The sequence below is a fragment of the Hippocampus zosterae genome, chromosome 18 (assembly GCF_025434085.1).
Source record: "Hippocampus zosterae strain Florida chromosome 18, ASM2543408v3, whole genome shotgun sequence".
Taxonomy (NCBI): domain Eukaryota; kingdom Metazoa; phylum Chordata; class Actinopteri; order Syngnathiformes; family Syngnathidae; genus Hippocampus; species Hippocampus zosterae.
The window spans coordinates 15,703,600-15,726,255 of record NC_067468.1 but is presented as its reverse complement, the minus strand read 5'-3'; the positions used below and the strand labels follow the sequence as shown (position 1 = coordinate 15,726,255).

The 22,656-nt window shown below is 49.0% G+C and overlaps 1 protein-coding gene across 12 annotated transcripts in view; it reads right to left on the bottom strand.

The window, feature by feature from the left end:
* cacna1bb (calcium channel, voltage-dependent, N type, alpha 1B subunit, b) overlaps nt 1-22,656 on the bottom strand; it is a 54,489-nt gene that overhangs the window by 28,250 nt on the left and 3,583 nt on the right. For all 12 annotated transcript variants that reach the window (XM_052051052.1, XM_052051053.1, XM_052051057.1 and 9 more), the window contains exons 3-13: nt 11,307-11,398; nt 11,006-11,158; nt 9,127-9,314; nt 5,938-6,041; nt 5,357-5,472; nt 5,181-5,270; nt 3,936-4,025; nt 2,580-2,801; nt 2,380-2,492; nt 2,111-2,223; nt 1,891-2,022 (exon numbers count right to left, since the gene is read on the bottom strand). In XM_052051052.1, coding sequence (XP_051907012.1) covers nt 1,891-2,022; nt 2,111-2,223; nt 2,380-2,492; nt 2,580-2,801; nt 3,936-4,025; nt 5,181-5,270; nt 5,357-5,472; nt 5,938-6,041; nt 9,127-9,314; nt 11,006-11,158; nt 11,307-11,398 — 1,413 coding nt within the window. The remainder of the gene's footprint in view (nt 1-1,890; nt 2,023-2,110; nt 2,224-2,379; nt 2,493-2,579; nt 2,802-3,935; nt 4,026-5,180; nt 5,271-5,356; nt 5,473-5,937; nt 6,042-9,126; nt 9,315-11,005; nt 11,159-11,306; nt 11,399-22,656) is intronic.

Genomic DNA, 22,656 nt, shown 5'->3' with positions numbered 1-22,656 from the left:
ACGCGTCGCGGGAATCCCAAACCGGCCCCCCCCCCTCCAATTTTTTTCAATCTTTTTTTCTCCAAGATTTCAGAATTGGCTAGCCAAACATTTTTGAAAGGTTAAAAAAATGTCCTCCCTCGCAAAACAAATCAATATGGGAGCAAATGCTCATTGGGATTGATAGAAATTAAGAGGAAAAAAAAAAAAAGTTCCCGCCCATACGGTGTGAATACTTTGAAGCAGCAAAACAAGTGAAGATATTTCGGTCGTCATTTCCAGTGAAGGCTTCGTATTTCGTCAACGCTTATCGCATGATTGAAGGGGGGGGGGGGGGATAGGTTGACATCAAGTAATTAATTTGCCTTCGTTTTCATTTTGAGCGTGCCTTGGAAGAACATGAGGAATTGTCAACCTGAGCATGTTCAGCTAATGATAAACCGAAAACGTCCCTTCTTCCGAAAAGATTGAACTCAGCTGAGGCTGATTATTTTACCGGTGAGAGTTAAAAGGAACATCGCTTGTAGCCAGCGTAAGCGAGGTGGTGCGCCGCCTGATGTGCCCCCCCCCCCCCCGCCCCCCCGGCTGAAAGCAATCTGGGCACGTCAGGCTCATTTCACACTTGTCCATCACAAGAGAGCGATGCGCCGCTAATGATAGCATTGACTGATATAAGGCTCGGTGCCATGGCAACGGCCGGCTGCCTTCAAGGCAGGCCCCCCGACGTGGCGTTTGCGAGGACTGTCGGTCCAGGGAGAATCGAACACAAGCGAAAGGCTGCTTTTCACGTAGTCGAAGTGTCGACGGCATACGAATGGAGTCAAAGCAGGATGTGGCGACATACGCGCTAGCTAGCGAGTGAGCAAGTGTTAGCAAAACAAATGACACGTTTCTGTTCCGTGTCTGGCGGTCGAACGTCCTGCCACCAATGGAGATGGCTCCTCATTTCAATGGCTGCTTCTGGAGAACATTTCATTTCAATTCAGCCCCCCCTCCCCCGCCCCCCCCCACCCTCAAATTAGGATGAAGAGTCATCTTCCAGTCGGTGTGTTTTGTTTTTTTTAACGACAATTGCGTATACATGCTAAGCCAAACCCATAATTTTGTTAACATGGAGTATTTTCATGAAGGTGGGGTGGAAAGGGGGGGGGGGCATTGCTCTTTGCTGCTTGTATTCTGTTCCTTTCTGACATCACTTAAAAAGGACATTAATGCATTATGTTGCTTCTTTAAAAGGTCGGCCGAATGGCACGAAGAAATATTTGTCTGCCGCTGATGATAACCACCCATGAAAATCAAAACAAACCGAATCAAGATTTTATGGACCTGGGGGGTGGGGGGGGGCAAATTTGTCTGGGAGGGGCCCCGCTATGCATACCGAAAAGGTCGACCGACGCGGGAGTGAAGATTTGGATTGAAAAACTCTTCCTTCTTCTCTTTTATACTTTAGCCAGTCCTTCAAATTCATGCATCCATTTTCTAATCCACAAGCATTCTTTCCGGTCGTTTCTGCGAAAATGTGAACCGTTTCTTCTGCAGCGGTTGAAAAATATAATAGGAGGGCTAAATGCCGGCTGAATTTTCAAGCGTTGCCATCATTAGAACAGCCCGACACCCCCTTGCTGAGATTGATATCAAAGAGCCGCCGTCACCGCTGCTACTTTGCCAGCTTCCCCGCTGCGCCGACACGTCCGGCAGCGAGCGCCACGCGGGGCCGCTGGCTGCAGACAAAGAAGACGGGTCAGCCGGGGGGAAACGGATTGTGGGGAATTTCAGCGGCTGTGTACAGTCCGTGTGACAGAGGCTTGTGGGGGGGCGGGGCGCTTTCTTTCGAGCTAACTCCAGAGGACGCTGGATGGAAATGAGACGAAAGAGCAGGAGTGGGACGGGTTCAAGCGATGAATGACTCACTGTCCTCCGAAGAGCTGCATGCCCAGCAGAGCGAAGACGACGATAAACAGGAAGAGGAGGAACAGCAAACTGATGATGGACTTCATGGAATTAAGAAGGGAAACCACCAGGTTCCTCAGGGAATTCCAATACCTTAGAAGTGAAAACAAAAGTGACCAAACAAAGTCGGAAACGGCATCCAACCTCCGAGTCATCGCATCGCCGCCCGAGAGAAACTCACTTTGTGACTTTGAAGATTCGCAGTAGTCTCAGTGCTCTCAGGACGCTGATACCGAACGACGCTCCGGGTTTGATCATGTCCCAGATCACCTCAAAAATACTTCCCACGATCACCTGGACATGAGAGAAGAGCGAATGGGGCCCCCCCGGGCGCTTCAGCGCTCCTCGATTTCAGCGAGCGGCTTTGTCATAAATAAGCGCTCCCCCGGCTCCCTTCGGACCTTTCTCATCGATCTGCGGCGGCGTTAGAAAAAAACGGCATCAATTTACCCCAAAATCAAAGCAGTTAAAGGAGGAGTGGAAATAATTCCTCGGTCCAAGGCCGTACATCTTCAAGGTCATCTCCGTGAGAAACAAACCCAGGAAGACAAACTCCGCCGTATCTGTCGCAGACATGGACAATGCGGCGAAATCACGAATGGACACGGAGCTTTTATTTTGTAGGGGTGTAGGGAGGAGGGGTGACTCACACAGGGCCGTCGTCAGCCACGCGGGTTGATCGTAGTGGACGATGGCCACGCACAAAGTGTTCAAGCCCACCAGGCACAGAACGATCCAGTAGAAGCTCTGCGCTTTGACCATCCGCCGGATAAAGAAACGAATCCTCTTCTCCTTCCGCCGAAGGTACGTCGAGCTGTCCATCTTGGTGCTGCTTTTGACACTCGCCCGACCAAAAGGCGAGCCGGGAGGAGCTGAGCGACGTGGAACACCAAAGAGTTAACAAAAAGACTTGTGACTTTCAAAAAAAGCGAGCAGAAGTACCGCTACATTGTTTTTTAGAATGCAAAAAAATGGATGGATTTTGTGACTCCGAGGCAGGATAACCAAAATTTGGTATCATGTTCAAAATTTCCAACAAAAAAAAATTTTCCCCCCCCCCAAAAATTGAAATTGAGCACTTTTGGAAAGCATGGCTTGTTGAGAGAGCTCATTTTTAATATTCAACGCTTCCCGCACTCTGCAGCGAGCATTTTAATAGTGACGGCACGAAAATTATTTGGGTGTTTTTACCCGCATGCTAGCCACGGACAACAAATGACACATTCAAGTCAATTCATTTTCAAATTCATATTCTAATAGGGGGCGGCCCGGTAGTCCAGTGGTTAGCACGTGGGCTTCACAGTGCGGAGGTACCGGGTTCGATTCCAGCTCCGGCCTCCCTGTGTGGAGTTTGCATGTTCTCCCCGGGCCTGCGTGGGTTTTCTCCGGGTGCTCCGGTTTCCTCCCACATTCCAAAAATATGCGTGGCAGGCTGATTGAACACTCAAAATTGTCCCTAGGTGTGAGTGTGAGTGGAATGGTTGTTCGTTTCTGTGTGCCCTGCGATTGGCTGGCAACCGATTCGGGGTGTCCCCCGCCTACTGCCCGGAGACGTCTGGGATGGGCTCCAGCGCCCCCCGCGACCCTAGTGAGGAGCAAGCGGCTCGGAAGATGAATGAATGAATGAATGAATATTCTAATAGGCTGCAGGTGATCGCCTACTCCAGAAAGTATTTTCAATTACCGGTACTAATTTTTCTATTACTAATAATTTTTAAAAAAAAGGTAATTAGACCCCCCCACCCCCTCCCAACGGTGCTACCAGATCCATATGGTGTTGAAACGCTTTTGTGACGCTCACCGCTTTGGCAAGGGGGAGATTTAGCCACGTTTTATCCTTTTGACGCGCCGCCCTAACCCCGAGATCTAAGTCAGCAGCCGGCATGGCTACATTTTTTTTTTTGCGCCGGCTTTCATTGGAAAAGGTCAGCTCTGGGACTGAGACGGCATGTGAAGGTCAAAGGTGAGCAGCCGGCGGACAAAAAAAAAAAGAACATCGGGCTTACCGACGGAGGAGATGTCAGCGAATGGATCCTCCCCTTCTTCAGCGCCGATCAGGTCATTTTTACCCTTCTTGTTTTTGCTTCGTTTCAGGACTGGAGAGAGAGAGCAGGAGGAGAAGAATCCGAAGATATGAGTTTTCTGCCCACAAACAAAATAGCGGACACCTCGGCGCATGTGAGTGAGCGCGTGCGTGTGCATGCGGGGAAGAAAATTCATTAAAAGTTGACGTTAATGGGCAACTTTGATTAGAAGGCATCCATCTTGTTTTAATGTTCTGCCTTCTTGTTGCTGGTTTGATATGGATTTTAATTGGCACGTGCCGCCCCACCCCCCACCCCCACCACATGTTATCACGGGAGGATGTATTTTATTCCCGTCTAATAAACACCTGATGCTGCACATCAAAACCTTGAGTTTGCCGCTGGATCCAAGTGATTAACTTGCAAAGTATTCCAGGAAGTGGCGAGGCTCCAAATGGCAATAATACACACACACACACACACACACACAAACATACACACACACACACACACGCCAATAACGATGTGTCGGGGGGATCATTTTCAAGCAAAGCACACAACCGTTATGCACCACTTTGATTTGCACTTAATGTTTCTGAGAGTGAGGTGGTGGTGGGGGGGGTTACAACACTCTAAGGAAATGAAAAGTACAATTTCTTTATTTATCCAGGAGCTTTCGGACTTCAAAAGCAACGCAAGATGCTGCGCAAAACAAGGGAATCAAAGACAATGAAAACTCATGGCTGCAGAGGCGACCCCGCAAAAAAAAATTGGGGGGGGGGGGGGTCCCAGAAACTTAATGCTCCTTGTAATTTTGCTTTCATTCATTCATTCATCTTCCGAGCCGCTTGATCCTCACAAGGGTCGCGGGGGGTGCTGGAGCCTATCCCAGCTGTCTCCGGGCAGTAGTCGGGGGACACCCTGAACTGGTTGCCAGCCAATCGCAGGGCACACAGAAACGAACAACCATTCGCACTCACACCTAGGGACAATTTCGAGTGTTCAATTAGCCTGCCACGCATGTTTTTGGAATGTGGGAGAAAACCGGAGCACCCGGAGAAAACCCACGCAGGCCCGGGGAGAACATGCAAACTCCACACAGGGAGGCCGGAGCCGGAATCGAACCCCGGTACCTCTGCACTGTGAAGCCGACGTGCTAACCACTGGACTACCGGGCCGCCTGTAATTTTGCTTTGTGATTTTTTTTTTTGGTAGTGTTGCCGTCACCTGGCAGATTTTGTTTCCTCTTGTACCACGCGCCATCCAGAGGCGACTTCTCTTCTGCAATCTCCTCCTCCTCCTCCAGCAACACCTCCTCTGGCGAAGGAGCAAAAAAAGTGACCTTTTCATTATTGGGCGGGGGGATTGAATGATGAGCGCAAGGTTTGAGGGATGCTGCCAACCGGCTTTGCAGATCCATTCCAGGTATCCCGTGAGCTCTCTCTCAATTTGTTGCTGCCTTCGAAGCTTCAGGAACTCCTGCCTCTTCTCCACACGCTCTCTCTCTTTGGCAAACTCGCTGCGGTATTGACAGTCACATTTAGTAGTTGACATCTCTTTTGTTTGTTCACTTTACAAAGTATGATGATTATCGTCATAAATTCAGCCATGTTGGAATTGTGCCCCGAGCCTTGACTCACAGGAAAGATTTCTATTTTCTTTTCCTGTGAGGGATGAGTTGGACGCAGCCTAAGAGGGGAGAAATTTGGCCACGAGTCCAATTTGGAATTTTCAGTTTTCAGCATTGGTGGAGCCCAAGTGAGATGTTCGAGTCCCAAATCACCGGTGACACCCGTCGACACGATTCAAAAAAAGCAATCTTCAATATAAAAGTACAGTATATCATGTGGTACTTTGGCAGCAATTAAAAAAATAATAAATAAAAAGTTAAAAACAAATTCTGGTCCTGGAGCGTCGTTGACGCATATCCACTTTTTTCTTTTCTTTTATTTTCTTTTCTTTTCAGTGCCGTGAAACGACTTACCCGGATAGGACACCAAGCACCAAGTTGAGCATGAAGAAAGAGCCGATGATGATGAGAGGGATGAAGTAGAGCCAATTCCAGGTGTTTCCTGCCACGTCGTTGGTCTGCACAGACGAGCAAATCATTTGGAGGAATTTGTGAAGTGGTCTTCTTCAGTCGTGTTCGGACGCATTGCTTAATATCCAAACTATGGCCTGGGGGCCATCTGCGTCCCGCCATTCATTTTTCAGCGGCCGCCAAAAATACATCACACTAAAAATGATATTTGACCTGGGCCGTGAGGTTAGAGTTAAAAAAAGGGGAAGGTGGGCAGAGTGATACGGCATCAAGGAAGGACAGATGTCGCTCCAACTCCTCATTCTGTCCGTCCCATCTGAACGTCGAGTGAGCCGGTCTTCTGCTACAATCAGCCTGCGGCATCAACATCTGTGATTTTGTCAGCATCTAATTGGTGTGTGTGCGCGCGCATGCACGCATCCGTCCCCATTTGCCGCAACGCCTTTCGACGTCTGCGTCATTATTTTTATGCCTTCCGCTGAAGTGTCAGGAAAAAAATTTGCCCCACCCGCGTTCAGGCCGTGCGACCCTTCACTAACAAGCGTGGCCTATTCTGGAGAGAAAATCAAAACCGAGAGGACGGAATCAATGCCCCGTTTTACTGAGCGGTGTACAAAAGAGAAAAAAAAAAAGAAGGCGAGGAAAAACAAAAGGGCAAAAGTAGCATCTGTGTCATTTCAACGGATTTGGTCTAATGAGCCGAGTCTCCTTTTAAGGGCGTGACCCCCGTATGTTGTTCAAGCACACGGCCAAGACAGAAGTCGACATCGCCTGGAGATATTTTGTGAAAGCAAGAAAACAAGCCAGCACGGCGCTAATACTGTGCAGGGCTTCCATGCCAATTGTGACCGCGACCATTCAGGGTCCCTTGGGAGCGTCATTTGAGAGTCATGTTTGAAAGAAGATCCATCCATCTATTTTCCGAACCGCATGATCCTCACTCGGGTGGCGGGGGGTGCTGGAGCCTATACCAGCCGTCTTCGGGCAGTAGGCGGGGGACACCCTGAATCGGTTGCCAGCCAATCGCAGGGCACACAGAGACGAACAACCATTCACACTCACACCTAGGGACAATTTAGAGTGTTCAATCAGCCTGCCACGCATGTTTTTGGAATGTGGGAGGAAACCGGAGCACCCGGAGAAAACCCACGCAGGCCCGGGGAGAACATGCAAACTCCACACAGGGAGGCCGGAGCTGGAATCGAACCCGGTACCTCTGCACTGCGAAGCCGACGTGCTAACCACTAGACTACCAGGCCACCCATTTGAAAGAAGATGGTGGACATTTTTTTGGGGGGGTCCACTGGCCTCTGGGCTAACTCTATTCCATAAATAAGTGAATTATGCAAAGATGACATCATGACCCTGTTTTGGATATGGCTTGAAAAACTCTTCCATCCACCGTATTTAATTGCGATACGGCTCGTTCTCATTAGGGTGACGAGTGTCGTGAGTTATGATTTTGTCAATGTTTGGGATGAGGTTAGTCTGGGGGGGTAGGATGGGGAGGGGGGGTCTACCGCCGATAGGAACTCACTCAATTACATCGCCCGATGTGTCCTTTATGTCGGCTAAGAGTCAGATTAGAATTTTTCTGAAATTTCTAATTTTTTAAGAGTCAGATTAGAATTTTTCTCTCGTCAAAAGGCGCTGTTGAATATTGAGGCAGAGCCATCTTTGAACACGAACGCGCCAAAGGTAATTTGAGGCGCCTCTAATTGTTACGGCAGCCGCTGGATGGTAAGAGGAAGTCATAAAATTACAAGGCGTGAAATGAAGATTGGCACATTATCCTCAAGGACGCATACCCCCCTCCGTCTCAAAAAGAGATTTGCAGAGATCGTTTGTGTGCCTTGCTCGCGGCTCAGCGTCATTTTTGCCAAACGGGGGCACAAACGAAGAGTGATGCCAAGACGGCCTCTTTCGGTTCATCGGCGGGTTTGAGTCTCGCCAGGGGAACCCGCGTCAATAACAATTGTTTGCGGATGGCTAACGCGGGTTTAACTCGGTGAAAGGCGGAGGCAAGAAGCCTCAGGCCAGACGCGGCGCGTGGAGACAAAATCAAAGGGCGTGACGGGCGGATGCTTCGACCGAGCGACCGCTCCAATAATCACTCGATAACATGCGATTGCTGCCGTTGCGCGGTAAGCGATTTCATTTAAGGCCCTTTTGCATGTAACTTTATCAAAGTTGAGTCTATTTAAGAGGCACAATTAAACTGTCAAGCAACCCCCCCCCCCAAAAAAAGTCAATGGGTTTTCAATTTGCAAATCTTAACTCGCTAATTGAAGCATTTAAAAGAATGGGGAAAAAAAATGCTAATTTGGTGAGAGTACACGATGTCATCTGGAATCTACACGGCAAATACGTCGACCGGCGGAGCGGAAATGATAAATGGATTATTCCTTCGACTGCCGGATTTTTTTATGATTTACATATTGGGAAACCTGGAGCTGTATTAAAGCAGAGGCAAATTATAGAAATATGCAGGGAAAAAAATAATGTCTGACAGTTTAGGAAGGATACGAGGTAATCTGTGATAAATGTCCCCCCACCCCCCACGCGAGAAATATTTCGGAAGCGGGAAGAATGAAAGAGTACGAATAAAAAGGCAAACGTATCAAGTGCAAGCAAATGCTGTCCCCTCCGTGAAAGCGGCGAGAGTTTGCAAGCGCTTAACATAATGAGCCTGGAAAAGCTGCAGGAGATGTTTGGAGTCAAATGAATGGCGCAGGAAGGAAATGGAAAGATGACTCACGATGTGGCTCACAACGTGTCGCGGGGGGGGGGGGGGGGGGGGGGGGGAATCGGGCACAGGGAAAACAAGTGCTCGGAATGCGTGTTCGACTAATCAGAATCAGAATCAGAATCATCATAATACAGTCAAACCTCTTTTCAGCCTACCCCTGTAACGTTCGCATTTCAAAGTCCCGATTTCACTGTAGCAAATCTGGCCGTCTGTATTTATCCTTATATAATTGTCTATTCCACAATAACAAAAAAAAACATTCGAAAGGTTGAATGAAGCAAAAGGATGTTTAAGCATGCGTACTGAGCGTATAAGGGCACGATGCGAGTACAATTTCGGGCTAAATCCGGGCGGGGGGGGGGGCAGGAATCGCGTCGACTTACGCTGTAGAGGATGTCGACCCAGCCCTCCATGGTGATGCACTGGAACACCGTAAGCACGGCAAAAAGGATGTTGTCGAAGTTGGTAATGCCAAAATTGGGTCCGGTCCAGTATTCTCGGCACTGGGTCCCATTGGGACACAACCTGGCGGGGGGCTCCAGACCGCAAGGCCACTCTGCGGCTTTTTCACCTGAAGGAGAAAAAAAAAAGTCAGCGATGGCTTCTTTTTGCGGCCCTCGGGCTACTTTCGCAGATGGAGAAAGTCGGGTCGGGAATGGAAGCGGCATCATCAGTCAAGCTCTCGAAAGGCACCCGTCCCCCGCTAAGTGCTCGGCCCGCTTCAACTGATTTCTCCCCGTGAGCACCATTTGACCCCCGCTCACCCCGTCATTCGGAGTGGCGACAGAGCGAGCGGCTGCCGGTGGAAGGCCCGCGCGAACGATAATAATAATAATAATACATTTTATTTGTCGGCGCCTTTCTAGAAACTCAAGGACACCTTACAACAAGCAGTTAAAATCACAAGTACAAATTCCTACGATGATACATTCAAACTCAGAAAACGTGCTCAACGAGGCCTGAAATGTATTTAAAGCAATAAAAACTCAAATTCAGTGCCACGGCTAAACCAAAGGACTTATGCACACATTTCAACAAGGATTTAGTTCAGAATGACCCCCTGAAGCCTAAATGAGCATTAATCTGTTCACACAACTCATTCCTACAACTCGATCCGCCGCCGGATTCAAACGGATCACTTTCCGGCATACCGCGGCATCAAGCGCACACATTTAACCCATGTCGATCAAATTACTAATAAGCTCGTTGAAAGAAACATATAATGGGTTGCTGCTCCGCTTGCCCCTTGCAGCTAAACCGTTGTCGAGTTTCTGACCCGCAGGTTCAAGTTTGAGTTGCGCAAGACCGCGCGGGAGATGCTAGCTACGATTTTCACGGCGGCGCACGTCAAATAGTTGGCGATGAAGAATGAATGTGCTGAGTCTGGCGGATGCAAGTTCTAACAATGACGCGCGGAGCCACCCTGCACGGCTAACCTGCCACTCCTGGAAGAGGGCCCCCCCCCCCCCCCCCCTTTGCTAGCCACTGACAGATGCTGCGTCAGCCAGACTCAGTGCCCGAGGACGATACCGCAACATCTAAAAGGTCCAAATTGCAAATCAAACAATTCAACGTTCTCAACGATGAGACTCAGGAACCAATACCGGCCAGAAAAATGACCTCCCGGATCTTATACGGAAACCCCATTTTCCCTCACAACTATCATCTTTCTCCCGCGCTCCGTCCACTGATCGGGTATCTGGGAGGTTGTCTCCATGGCAACAAGTTTACGTCATCAGACAACAGAGACGATGTGTTTCGGCAGGCGCAGACATATGCGCCTCCCGTTTTTAAAGGAGCTAACATATGAATTGTACATGCATTTCGGCCTCTGTGTCTACGCCAATTGAATAAATTGAATAAAAAGAGCTGCCGCGCACACGCAAACAATAAATGAAAGCGCCCGGTGCGCACTCGCGAGATGCGGTCTCAGGTTTTAGTGCGGCTGTGATCAGGAGTGTGCATTTGTGATGCGGCAGAGAAATGGATCGAGCGCAAGTTCTATTATGAGTCTCGGCAGAAGCTGTCAGTCAACGGCTGAATAATATAACGTCATAAATCAAAATCAACTTGTGACAAAAAGCTGTCAGAAATGATGCTCGGTCCTCGTTTATGTTTCCCATCAGCATATTCTGCAGACTCAGTCACCTGGACCTCGACATGCTAGAACTATTTTTTTTTCTGGAAGTATTTGATAGCATGTATTGTAGAGAGGAAAAAAAATAAATCAATCAATCAAGAGCGTTTTTTTTTCTCACTCACCGGTGTCGATGTTGAAGCAGGTGGTGTGGAATTTGCCCATGTAAAACTCCACCCCGATGATTGCAAACATGACAATGGCGAAGAAAAGCAGCAGGCCAATCTGAAGCAGGGGCACCATGGCTTTCATGATGGACTTCAGCACGACTTGGAGACCTGGAGAAAACAAAAAGCCATCCGCCGCACAACTGCGAGTTGATTCAACACGTTGCAATTCCGCGATATTGGCACACCTGCCCAAGATTCAGACAAGTACTGAATTTGGAAGATAGAATGGATGAAAAATATTTCAAGAAAGACTTACTGGGAATCCCGGACACCAGTTTGAGGGGTCGCAGCACTCTCACAGCCCGCAGCGTTCGCAGGTCAAAGTCGGAGCCCACTTTGGCCAGGATCCTGTGCATGGGGACAGTGACCTCTGTGACCTCAGTGACCTCAAATGACCTCTGTGTTTTTATTTTTTTTCTAATCGAGTCCCATCACGAAAATTGTACATCAAGTCCTCATCCACCTGAGCTGAAGATCATTTATGCCACCAATTATAATATCCAAGGCATCAATTATGTGTGCCTTCTATTGGGAAAAAATAAATAAAATAAAATACTGACCTCTGCTATTGATGAGGTCATATTAAAATCCAAGACAGAAATAAATGTTGCTTTTAAACACGAAGGTCTTGTGACCTGAACAAGGAATGCAGGAATGAAAAGTGGGCATTGTCAATAAATCAAGAAACACCCCACCCCCCACCCCCACCCCCATTGCGCTCTTATGACTTGCAAAATCAATAACTCACTTAGCCCCGTTAAGTGCACGTGTGTATGTCTGCAATGTTAGCATGCGTGTGTGTGTGTGTGTGATTTGATGGCCGTGGAGACACACAGTCTGAGCAAGGCTTTGTCAGAAGCGGCTACAGTAGATGATTTTTTTATATTCCTTTATCATCACAGCAATATGTCCATGCGGGTGCCAGAGAGCAGCACCGGAAATACGCCGTGTGATTGTATTGTCTAGCTAGCTAGAAGTGTGTGTGTGTGTACTCGTGTGTGCACATCCATGCTGTGGATGCAAGTGTGTGTGTGCGCGTGGATGTTACGGGAGGAATTTTTCACAGGTTGCCCCAAAGTGGTGCAAAAATTAAACACATAAGATGTTTTTTTGTTGTTGTTTTTTTTCTCTCTCTTCACGCAGCTTTGTGAAGACAAAGCGTAACACGCTGCGGAAAATCGGCCTCGTCATTAGACAAGAGCCATTTCATGCCAATTAGACCTCCAATCTTGTAAAAGGAAACGAGCAAACTAATCATCGGTTCAGTATGTCACATCCTGTTTGTGATGGGGGGGTGTGGGGGGGGGGGCCTGTGTGCACGCACGAGTTTGTTTGAGTACGTGTGTGTGTGTGTTGTGGATCTGTCTTAATGTGATCCAAGCAGACAGCCGTGACAGAGGCAGGAGAGGGCCCCAATGCGCATGAGGATGGTGGAAGTGGGTACACATCAAGTCATCGTCGGTGCCACAGTCGCTCGCCGTCAAACGTGGCTGCTGCTCGACGGCCACGATTCAAAACGGACACGCCCTGCCTGGCACATATGCGCCCGGCCGGCCGTGATTATCGGGCCTCGCTGTTACATAATGGGAAGTGCATAATGGCGAGTTCGCAAATAATGTTTTCAGAAAGCGACAAAAATAAAAATAAAACTGTATTTAAAAAATGTGTTGTTTCATTTCATACTTGATGAAAGGAACTCCAGACGATGAGTTTTCCATCCTATTATTCCTCCATTTCGTGTCTGGCATGAGGCGCGGTGTGAATCTATGCAGGGGTCAATCGACTACGATTTGATATTTTTACAGTGCAAGTATCAATGCTAGCCATTAAAAAAAAAAAGAGTGAATTCATAAAAGTCAGTGACAGCCCCACACCAAACTTGGTGTTTAAAAATATAATATATCGTACAAGTGCCACCCCCCCCCCCCCAAAAAAACAAACATTGCTCTTAATTTCTATTAAAATGTGTCGTGAATTTGCAACGGTCAAGTAATGCCGATTCCCTGGGTAAAAACAGTGAGAAGAAAGTTCGGAGCGACTTTTTCCAACTGCGTTTCTCTCAAAATGAAAACAAGCAATAAAAGAAGCTGGGATGCCAACTCATACGTACCAAGGCAAACATACAAAGTTGGATTAATATAAAGCCAGACAGTAAGGATATTGCTCTTGGCGCTTTCATTTATTTATTTTATCCACGCCAGAGGCGCGACATTTTATACGCAACATAAGATGGACAAAGAAATGTGACATCTTGCCTCTTCCCGAGCATCAAATCAACTTATTCTCATCGCGCGTGCGTGCGCGCCACTCAATCAAAATGTTTTACACATCTGATCGGTTTTGGCTTGCATGCAATCAAATGGGTAGTTTTTAATAAAATACTCGATACGGGTCCTACGCATCACTATGCAAGATAATGTACTGCATTTAAAATAAGTGCTCTCGAAAACGACGAGTGACTCATGCTGAGATGATAATAGTGTGCTTAGGTGCGTTAAATTGCACACTACATCCTCAAGGGGGTGGTCCTGGGTATTTATCCTCCCGGAGAGATTGCGAAAGCTTCGACCTCGCGTCAACGGTCAGCTGCGTTTTGAAGCCTCGGGAATTCCTGTTTCCCCACAAAGCCCACACATGGCATGTGACGGAGAAAAGCCAATTAAGTGAAGCGAGGCGAAATGAAATTAGCTCGGCTTCGGGCGTCGTGCGCCGTTTTACGGGTGACGGGGGATCTGATCTACGCTGATTAATTTAGTCACCGTTGCCAAATTGGACTTTTCAAGAGTCGAATTTTTGGTTGTTCGTCGGGTGAAAGAAAAAAAAAAGTTGGTCATAATGATGAAGGTTTTCGTTTTCTGTCGGTTCTTCACGGATGAGTGTACGTGCCGGCGTCAGAACTCTCACGACGGTACGATCTCGTGTCGTCCAATCAAAAGAGGAGGCCGCAATATGCACGCACGCCATCGTGAATTAGGAACGACATCCACGCGTGTGCGCAAACGTGTTCCGTCGCTCATCTTCCGCGATGCGAGGCTTCCTCCCCCCCCCCCCCCCCCCCCTTCCACCGCTCTCGTGTGCTTTCATTGTGTCGGTGAAGTGGAGCTGAAGAGAGAGCGGGAAGCCTCACCGCAGAGTTACTCATGCGCGGCGTAACACGGCACATGCCAAACACATCCCGAGACAGCCACGCCGACAATTTTCGCGGTTCACTCTCGTCTACAAATGTAACGGATGTTCTCAAGACCCTTCCTTCAAGCGTCACCGTAACGGTGGCGGAGGGATTTTAATAATAATAATAATAATAATATCATTATTATTATTTTTTTGTGTGTGTGTTTCATCTCCGATTGATTATGGACATGATTTGCACTGAACTCAGCTGGGTCGACCGCTCCGAGGTGCTGCTATGAAGATTTATTTATTCCCCCCCCCCCCATCGAGCAACTGGCCCGGGTTTGTTAAACGGACTTTTGTATCACGCTAACTAACGTTCGATAGTCCAATATCGTGTCCAATATTGCCCACTCAGCATCCATTGCAATTTGGTCATCCCGGAAGAGGGATTCACCCATCTGCGGCCCCTTCTCAAGGTTTCTGGGTGGAGGAGGAGGGGGGGTTGTTTTTCCTTGCGCTCCTGGGGGTTAAGTACTGGGGATGTCATGTCGTTCATATTTGTCAACTGTATAAAAAATGTGACTTGACTTGACTCTCACTCATTTCAAAACGAGTCGCTACTCACAGCATGCGACAAGGTATCAGAAGTCCCCAAAAAAATGTGATTGCCCCCCCCTCCCTGTCTCGTATGCGAGTAAAATCTGTTCATCATTATAAGAAAGCTGACGTAGGCTGTCACCAGTTGCTTCTCATATTAATTACAAAAAAATAAAAATGAAAAAAAACCCTATTCGGAACATTAACCAAACATCTCCCTCGCCGTTTCCTCCAAACGAAATTGAAAAAGTCATTATCTGCCGCTTAAAGCCACCGTAGACGAGTGCGAGCAAAGAATAGGGCGACTGATGCATTGTGACTCACATCAGCTGATAGAGGGAGAACAACGGGCGTCTTTCAGAGAACCAGCGACGGAACACAAGCTGGCGAGAGTCAATCAAATCAATTAGCGGGGCCCCGGTTAGCATCTTGGCACGGTGCCCGGGAGCCAGTCGACGAGAGAATTTCTTTCACGATGTCGGCCAGGCCGTGTGATGCATCATGTCTGTGCTACGCGGGATCCAAGGCTAAAAGAAACCAACCGACTTTCCCCCAAATGCGCGGTGGAAATAAGGATTGATATCATCGCAGCCGACGTTACGTGGAAAAATAGTTGCAGGGAGCAGAAACAGTGTCGAGTTTCAAGGGAGAATTATTGATCGTTGTCATGAACTTGATTGAATTACTCGCAAGCGGGCTCCGCGCAGTGACACGTCGTATGATAATGTGTGGTGGGGTCACTGGGTCTCGCTATTGTTGTTGAAAAATGGATCAGAGTGTGAGTCTCGGGCTGGTGTGTTGGCGCGTTAGCGTGGCGCGCTACGATAGCGTGCGTCCGTGCCAATCAGGGGTGCGCCCGGCTGCCTCGGGTCCAGCAGCAGCTGGGCAAGTGGCTGCGTATTATGTGTGAAGGGGGTTCCACAGGCCTCCTGTCTGAGAGGGAGAGCAGGTGTGCCGGGGGGGGGGGGGGGGGGGGGGGGGGGGGGATGGCGCATTCGTTTCAACAAAGCTAGCAGAAAGGAAAGAGAGAGAATTCAAAGTGACGGTTTGGCTTCCTACACTGGATGGCCCGATCTAAGGTCGTAAGGTCGCCTTCACAAATTTTTTTACAAAAATTTTACAAAAAAAGCAGTGAATCATTCAAAAGTTTCCAGACATCATCTTCCAAAGGATCCCCAATCGACCTGCGATCGGAGCGGCCGTCGAGTCACGCGTGAGCGAGCGCGGCCCTGCGATCCGGCCAACGCGAGAGCTTGTAAAGTCACTGGAGCAAAAAGAGGAGTGCCAAGGCGAGAGAGACTCGCCGCAAAGAGATCGCGCCTCGTTACCATAGAAACAGGAAGGCGACATGACAATGGCTCCACCGAGCCCGTGGAAGTGCGCCGCAGCGGCGGGGGGCGGGTGGGGTGGGAGGGATGATGAGTCGGAGAGGTGCCAGTGAGAGAGTGGGAAGAGGCCCCCCCGGTGGGAGGGGCTAGTAATGACTCGCGTTGTTTGTTTTGTTAAGTGGTCTGGCGACTGCATGCGGGAATAGTAAACAAAGAGTGCGATGAATCCAAGAAATGACGTCCCGAGATGCATGCGGTCGGAGAGGTCGTAGGGGTCAAACTCGGGTCATTTTCCTGCATGTTTTCCATCTCGTTCTTTTGCAACACGATGGGGGGGGGGCTGGAGTGCGGTGACATCAAGCAACTCGCAAGTCATAAAATTTTGCTCAGTCGCAACAGATATTGAAGCGATAAAATGCCGGGGGGGGGGGGGGGGGGGTTCTGTGGTCATATACTGTACACACACACACACACAAACGATCAATTCGAGTTCAAAGTCAGTACCGTAAAAGGGACGACTGCAAAAAGGAAAATCAAAGCCGTAATCAGATTCGAATGCTTCGGGACGGACCCCAAGCGTCAAATGACCCCCAAGAATGGAAAAGAACTACGTCAAGAAGAACAAATTTCCCGCAGGAAGCGTTGGAGCAGCTTGATTCGCGTAAGAACAGAATTCTTTTTCTCTGCCAACAAATGGCCTTGCGGTCTAATTGACTGTGGAGTGTGCGCACTCTCGGTAGAGGAAAAGCTCTTGACGTCAAAATTCAAAGTTGTCGTTCTGAGAAGTGACCCGCGTGTGTGTGTGTGGGGGGGGGGGGGTTCTCAGTACTTTATTGTCCGTTTGACTCAAAGGCATTTTCCGGAGAGCGCAAGCTTCTCTTCAATAAATTACAACCCGGCTTTTATTTTATAGGCCGGCAATAGATCAGCCGGCGTATTTGGCACCACGGCCCAAATGCTTCAGGCTGAAGTGAAAGATGAAAGATGTTATCGCGCGATCGCCGAGCAAAGCCTCTTGCGATGTCTTAAGAGGCGTTGCTATTTGCTTTGCGCATAGCTAGCAATGATCGGCACTCGTTTCCAAAGGTCCAACTCGGTACGAGATAAGCGCAACGTTTCCCTCGTTTGCGCCGTATGACGCGCAGCTCGATGAAAGAAGATGACGGCCACGAGCGACGTCGACACCCGAAGAGCCTTACAAGGCAAACAAAATGACGGAGATAAGCGACTGTTTGTTTGCGATCGAACGTTCACCTTTCCTCAAATACAGACTTGTAGACAACTAAATGCCTTTTCGGGCCAAACTTTCTCCTCAATAATTACTTTGAGCGGCAATTTGCTGCCTTTTCGCTACTTTTGGCGTCCACCTGCCAGCGCGGGGCTTCCATCCGCCGTCGAATCGCGTCGGCGGCCGACACTCGGGCCTCTCTTATCTCATTTCCCTCTTGGCCGTTGCGCCGTACACCTCTTTGTGTGGGACTCTGTTTTCCACAGTGAGTGCGCTTACGAGGGGGGAGGGGGGGGGGGCGAATAAACAGAGCGCCTCTCCACCGAGGCGAGACGAGGAGAAGCCGCGTTGGAGAGGAGGGGGTGGGGGGGGGGGGAGGGGGGTGGCGAGTGCTTGAGCAGCAGAAAGCAGCATCCTCCACCTCCATCCGATATGAGAGTGCAAGGAAGAAACCGAAGGAGGAATGGCTTTTCTCTTACTGCACATAATTAACCCCCCACCCCCTTTCCACGCCCCTCGCTTGCACTCGATTTTGCTCCATTACGCAGATGCTCAGAAACAGGAGGGGGGGGGGGGGGGTGTCACAAAAAAAAAGCCACTTTCCAGGACTTGGTCAGCTTTCGTGGAGCCAATTCAGGCGTTCTAGCGGCCATACGGAGGTTGACATGGGGAGGGTGGTAATGAGGTGCGCTTGGTTTCACATTTGAGGGCGTGGACGGCGGGCGGTGCGCTAGCAATACGGCTCAGAAGCTGTACGGCGAAGGTGTATGGAATGAATGAAAGTCCGGATACTCGTGCTGATCTCTTGAATGCTAGAAAATAACAGAATATACTGCGTGGGGAAAAATTATAATAATAAAAAGAAGAATTACTCGATAATTGCAGTATCAGGTGTGAGCTTGTTTTTTTTTTCCAAATCCTGGTGCCCACCAAAAAGACAAAGACTACTTTATCCAGTACTTTTTTTTTTTAACAAATTCAAGATGCACACCACTGCAAAATACAACCGTAAAAGGCAGACACAGCCTATTAAAATCAATACCTCTTTTAAAATCAATACCTCTTTGACAAGGCTGCAGGCAAAGCGAGCGTTATTATCTTGGTCAAGGCAGAATTGTGTTTGTATTTGTATTTGTTGGTCTGAGGAGACCGCGTGGATCCCAACGGAATTGCAGCGCGCTACACAAGCGTTATCTTTCTCCATTTCTGACAAATGACAAATTAGCGCAGGGCCGAGTCGTGCGCGAGAAGATGGAAAACGTGCCGGTCTGCCACATCGGCCTTGGCGTCGTGCTTGCAGGAAATGACGAGCGTGACTTTCCTGACAGCGACTCGAGTAGCCAAAGCCAACGCGGACACAAAATGTCTTTTTGTTTGTTTGCCAATTTCCCACTCGGATAACGACAAGTCTTCTGTCTAAAGCTCTCAGTCCGAAAGGCACACTTGTCAGACCACATTCTTGGTGTCACGTTTCAAGCAGATGATGCCAGATCGTCCAAATGTGCGATACAAAAAAATAAAAAGAATAATCCACTTTAGTTTGGTCTTTACAGATGAGCCTGATAGTTTTGGAGTATTTATCAGAAGCTTGTGTTTTTAATCTGCCACGAGGCACGTCATCATTGCCGTCTTCGTAGCCAACATCAAACGATTTTGTATCTCCAAATCTCTTGCTGGCGTCGTGAATGCTCCCTGATTCACGATCCTCCATATCACTGCAGTCCTCGTTTTTCTTCCCCCCCCCCCCCCTCCCTGCCTTATAAGACCCCAAGATCTCAATCAGCTCCACCACAGCTTTTTTTTGTCTCATCGTCATCCATAGAAGTGTGTGTGTGTGTGTGTGTGTGTTGGGTTGGGGTGAGGGGGGGGGGGGGGGTAACGAGCCTTTTTTGCCAAAGGTGTACACTGAAAGAATGAGAACGCTTCCCATAAAAACATACGCAGCATTTTCTGCATATCAGACAATAGCGCAATGACACGCGATCACGTGCAGCTCGTCAATATCCGTCTCCGAAACTCGTGTTTGGACCTGGCGAGTTGATTTGACAAGTCGCAGCCGACGCCAACCGTCAGGCGAGCCTCAGCTCATAAATATTCATGCAAATTGAAATGGCACGATGCCGCGCTGTGACTTAATGACCCTTTTTCCATGGCGCTGGTGCTAGTGCTAGTTCGGGGCCAGTGGCTAGCTTAGCACCAGGAAGCCGAAATTGCCCAGCTGGCACGCCATCCCCGACTCGCGGCCAACCTCGCGAACATCTACAATGATTAAGAAAGACAAAAGCGTTTGTTCCCAACTATTATATCCTGGATCCAAGTAGAACTGATGCTATGCTAAGTTGCCTCGCGGATGCTAACAATGCATTTCTATGACTGTAAGCTAGCGCTATATTATCAATTCTTATCATTTCATGTTTGAGCATCATATTACTTTTCCACCCAAATTCAATTTCGCCAATCTCGAAGCCCGCCGGCAACTTTTTCTTTCTCTCCGGATTTCATCCTCTCATCCTCATGTTGCATGAACCGAATCTTTTGGGAGAAGCAGTAATGAGTTGCGTACACCGACATCATCGCATTTTCAAAGCTGACGTCGTAAAACATCAACCGCGATACAGTCTTAAATTGAGACTTTGTTTGTTTGAGCAGCGGCGAAGGGGAATTGTTGGCCCGCTATTTGCTCGAGGCTTCACAAGGTTGAGCTGTTTACAAACCGGATCGACGGCTGACATTTTTCTGCCTCCCTCCGTCTCTCTCGCTCTGCTTTTTTTGCAGTCATTTATCCACGAAACGATTCAAGGATTCATTAAAACGCGGTGTGTTTTCATGAATTATTGACATCATCATTTGTTTCGATATCCTGATTTTCTCTCCAAAGCAACCGTGTGTTACGCACACCAACATTTGCCTTTCAGCATCACTCCAAAATGCCCCCCCCCTATACATTTTGATTGATTTCATAGTTAATAATGTGTAGTACAGTGTTTTGTTTTGTTTTGGTTCCCCAGGCACGTTCCACGCAATCATTAGCTAGTTTATACAGTACTAGCTGGTTCGCCGGCTCATCAGCTAGTTCCTGCGGAAGGCTAGTAAGGTGGGCCTTCGGCCCACAAAAGTGTTGTTGCTTGGTTCAACTTTTTGTTCATCTTCATTGCTTATCGCGAAAATAAAGAGATGTTTAGCTCTACTAAATAACTAACAATTTTATTGCAATGCTTGTGGGTAGACAACATTTTTTCGCTAAGATGCCCCGCGATCGTAGTGAGCCACTGCCTGAGCGGCGCAGTGGCGGCGCGGTGAAGTAGGTACGTTTTGAAAAGGGACAGACGGAAGGACAGACCGCGTGCGGCACGACGCGCAATATATATAAGATGTCAGTCAAGCAAAAAAAACACAATCGTCACTTCATGCTCAACGTCCTCCATTGTCACGCCGTTGGCCGCATCGCATTTCACTCGTTTGCCGAGTTCATCGGCGAGTGTCGCGCGGGCGAGAACACGACCCAGGTAGCCGATACACCGATGCACAGCAGTGCCAGATAAGGATCGACCGTTCCTAAAGCCATCCGCTTCCGAGCCGAGCTGAACTCTAAAGTGCCATTAATGAGCTCGGTGAATTTACAGAACAAAAACCGCAATCGCTGAGCTCCGAGGTGGATAACGTGCCATCGGCGGCACTTGATGTTCGGCTGCTCCGAGACATCGATCGGAACGCTCCGCGCCGAGAACACGACTCACCCACCGAGACATCGAAAAAGCAACACACAGCCGACGCCCGTCAGGTCAATGACCATCGGCCAGTTGAGAGATGCGTCAATAACGCAACCACCCGGGGAAGCTCTGAGAGACGACTCAAACACCTGCGACACGTTCATGAAACAGTAAAGGGGGGGGGGCATACGCAAACGCAGGATGCCTTTGAATGTGTGCTTGTTTAGGCCCAACGCATCATGGGGACATTCAAACGCGTTTATGTAGATAATTCTGCCCCCCCCACCCCCCTCCGATAAACGAGGGCTCACTGTATGTGATCATGTTTCGGGATTGCTATTTAATTCGGCATTGGAAGCTCATGCCCGATGCGCGATCCCTTCAAAGGTATCCGCGACGCACGTCCATGTGAGACCTTCACGATGGCCCAAAAAGCAATCTGGTCACAGTTCAAAAGGAGCATTTATCGATGTCGCCGGATGCAGAGCAATGCGCCCCCCCCACCCACCTCTGCGCTCTCGGCGGGCCATACTTTGAAGCTTCCCATTGCGTCGGCGCCGTCGCCCGAGATGCACATGAAAGGGCTGCGCAACTTTGAACTCAACAAGCCCCGACGCTCGCCTCGACCACTTAAGGCTCCCGAATCAAACATCCCTCGGAATAAACAAACACAAATAGCCGCCCGAGGAAGAATACACCAAAAGCTGCCCCCCCCCCTCCCCGGCTTTTGTTTCCGTGGTGATGACAGTGCGGTTATTGTTCTCGCTGGGTTCAAAGATTTCAGTTGCCACGGTGGTTTGGAGAGTCACCCAAAGGTCATATGAGGCTCCGTCAATGCAGGCTCAAAGAGCAAAACCGGGACCGGAAGGGGGCAAGCGGGAGACGCCCGTTCATGTTTCTTATCAACTGCCTCGTTTTCAATGCGCTTGATCAGAAAGCGCCAATCAGACGCATAGCGAACCTACGCCAGTACTGCGTGCTATTGATTAGGCCCTCTGGCAACACGGGCGGATTCGTTCTTTTATTAAGGGCTCCTAATGTCTGATCAGAACGGATTAAAGGTCCGCCGCCGCCGCCGCCTGGACCGCCACTCTCGTTTAGAGACTTTCATTAGGCTCGGATGGCTGTACAAAGCAAATTAGCCTCAGGACGAAGCGCCGGCATTGGACTCAAGGGCAGAGCGGCTCTTGGTCAAGAGGTAAGCCAGTTGCCTCGCATCGATAGCGCGATAAATAGCGAGGGGATGATGCTGACAGATATGGCCGCATATCCGTCGGAGGATACCGTATGGATGTTACGGCGACCCCCGGAGAAATAGGTTCCCTGTGTGATGTCATCAGCTCATGCAGATTGACTGGATTGTTGGGATGCAACTTAACAGTGCAGTCGCATGCGCGTTTCGAATAGGACTCGAGTTCAATGCGGCTAACGTGTCCAAACTACGGGTCGGGGGCCGGTTGTGGCCCATTAGCCCTGTTTTTGAGCGGCCCGCGGCATCTATTAAAAACGCCGTTTGAGTGAGTGCAGGCAAGCGAGTTTCGGTCGGACCGAACGGGAGATGAACTATTTTTTATTTTGCTAAAGTCAATCGTTCCAAAGCTTTGAAACTCCGTCGGTGGAGATATTACA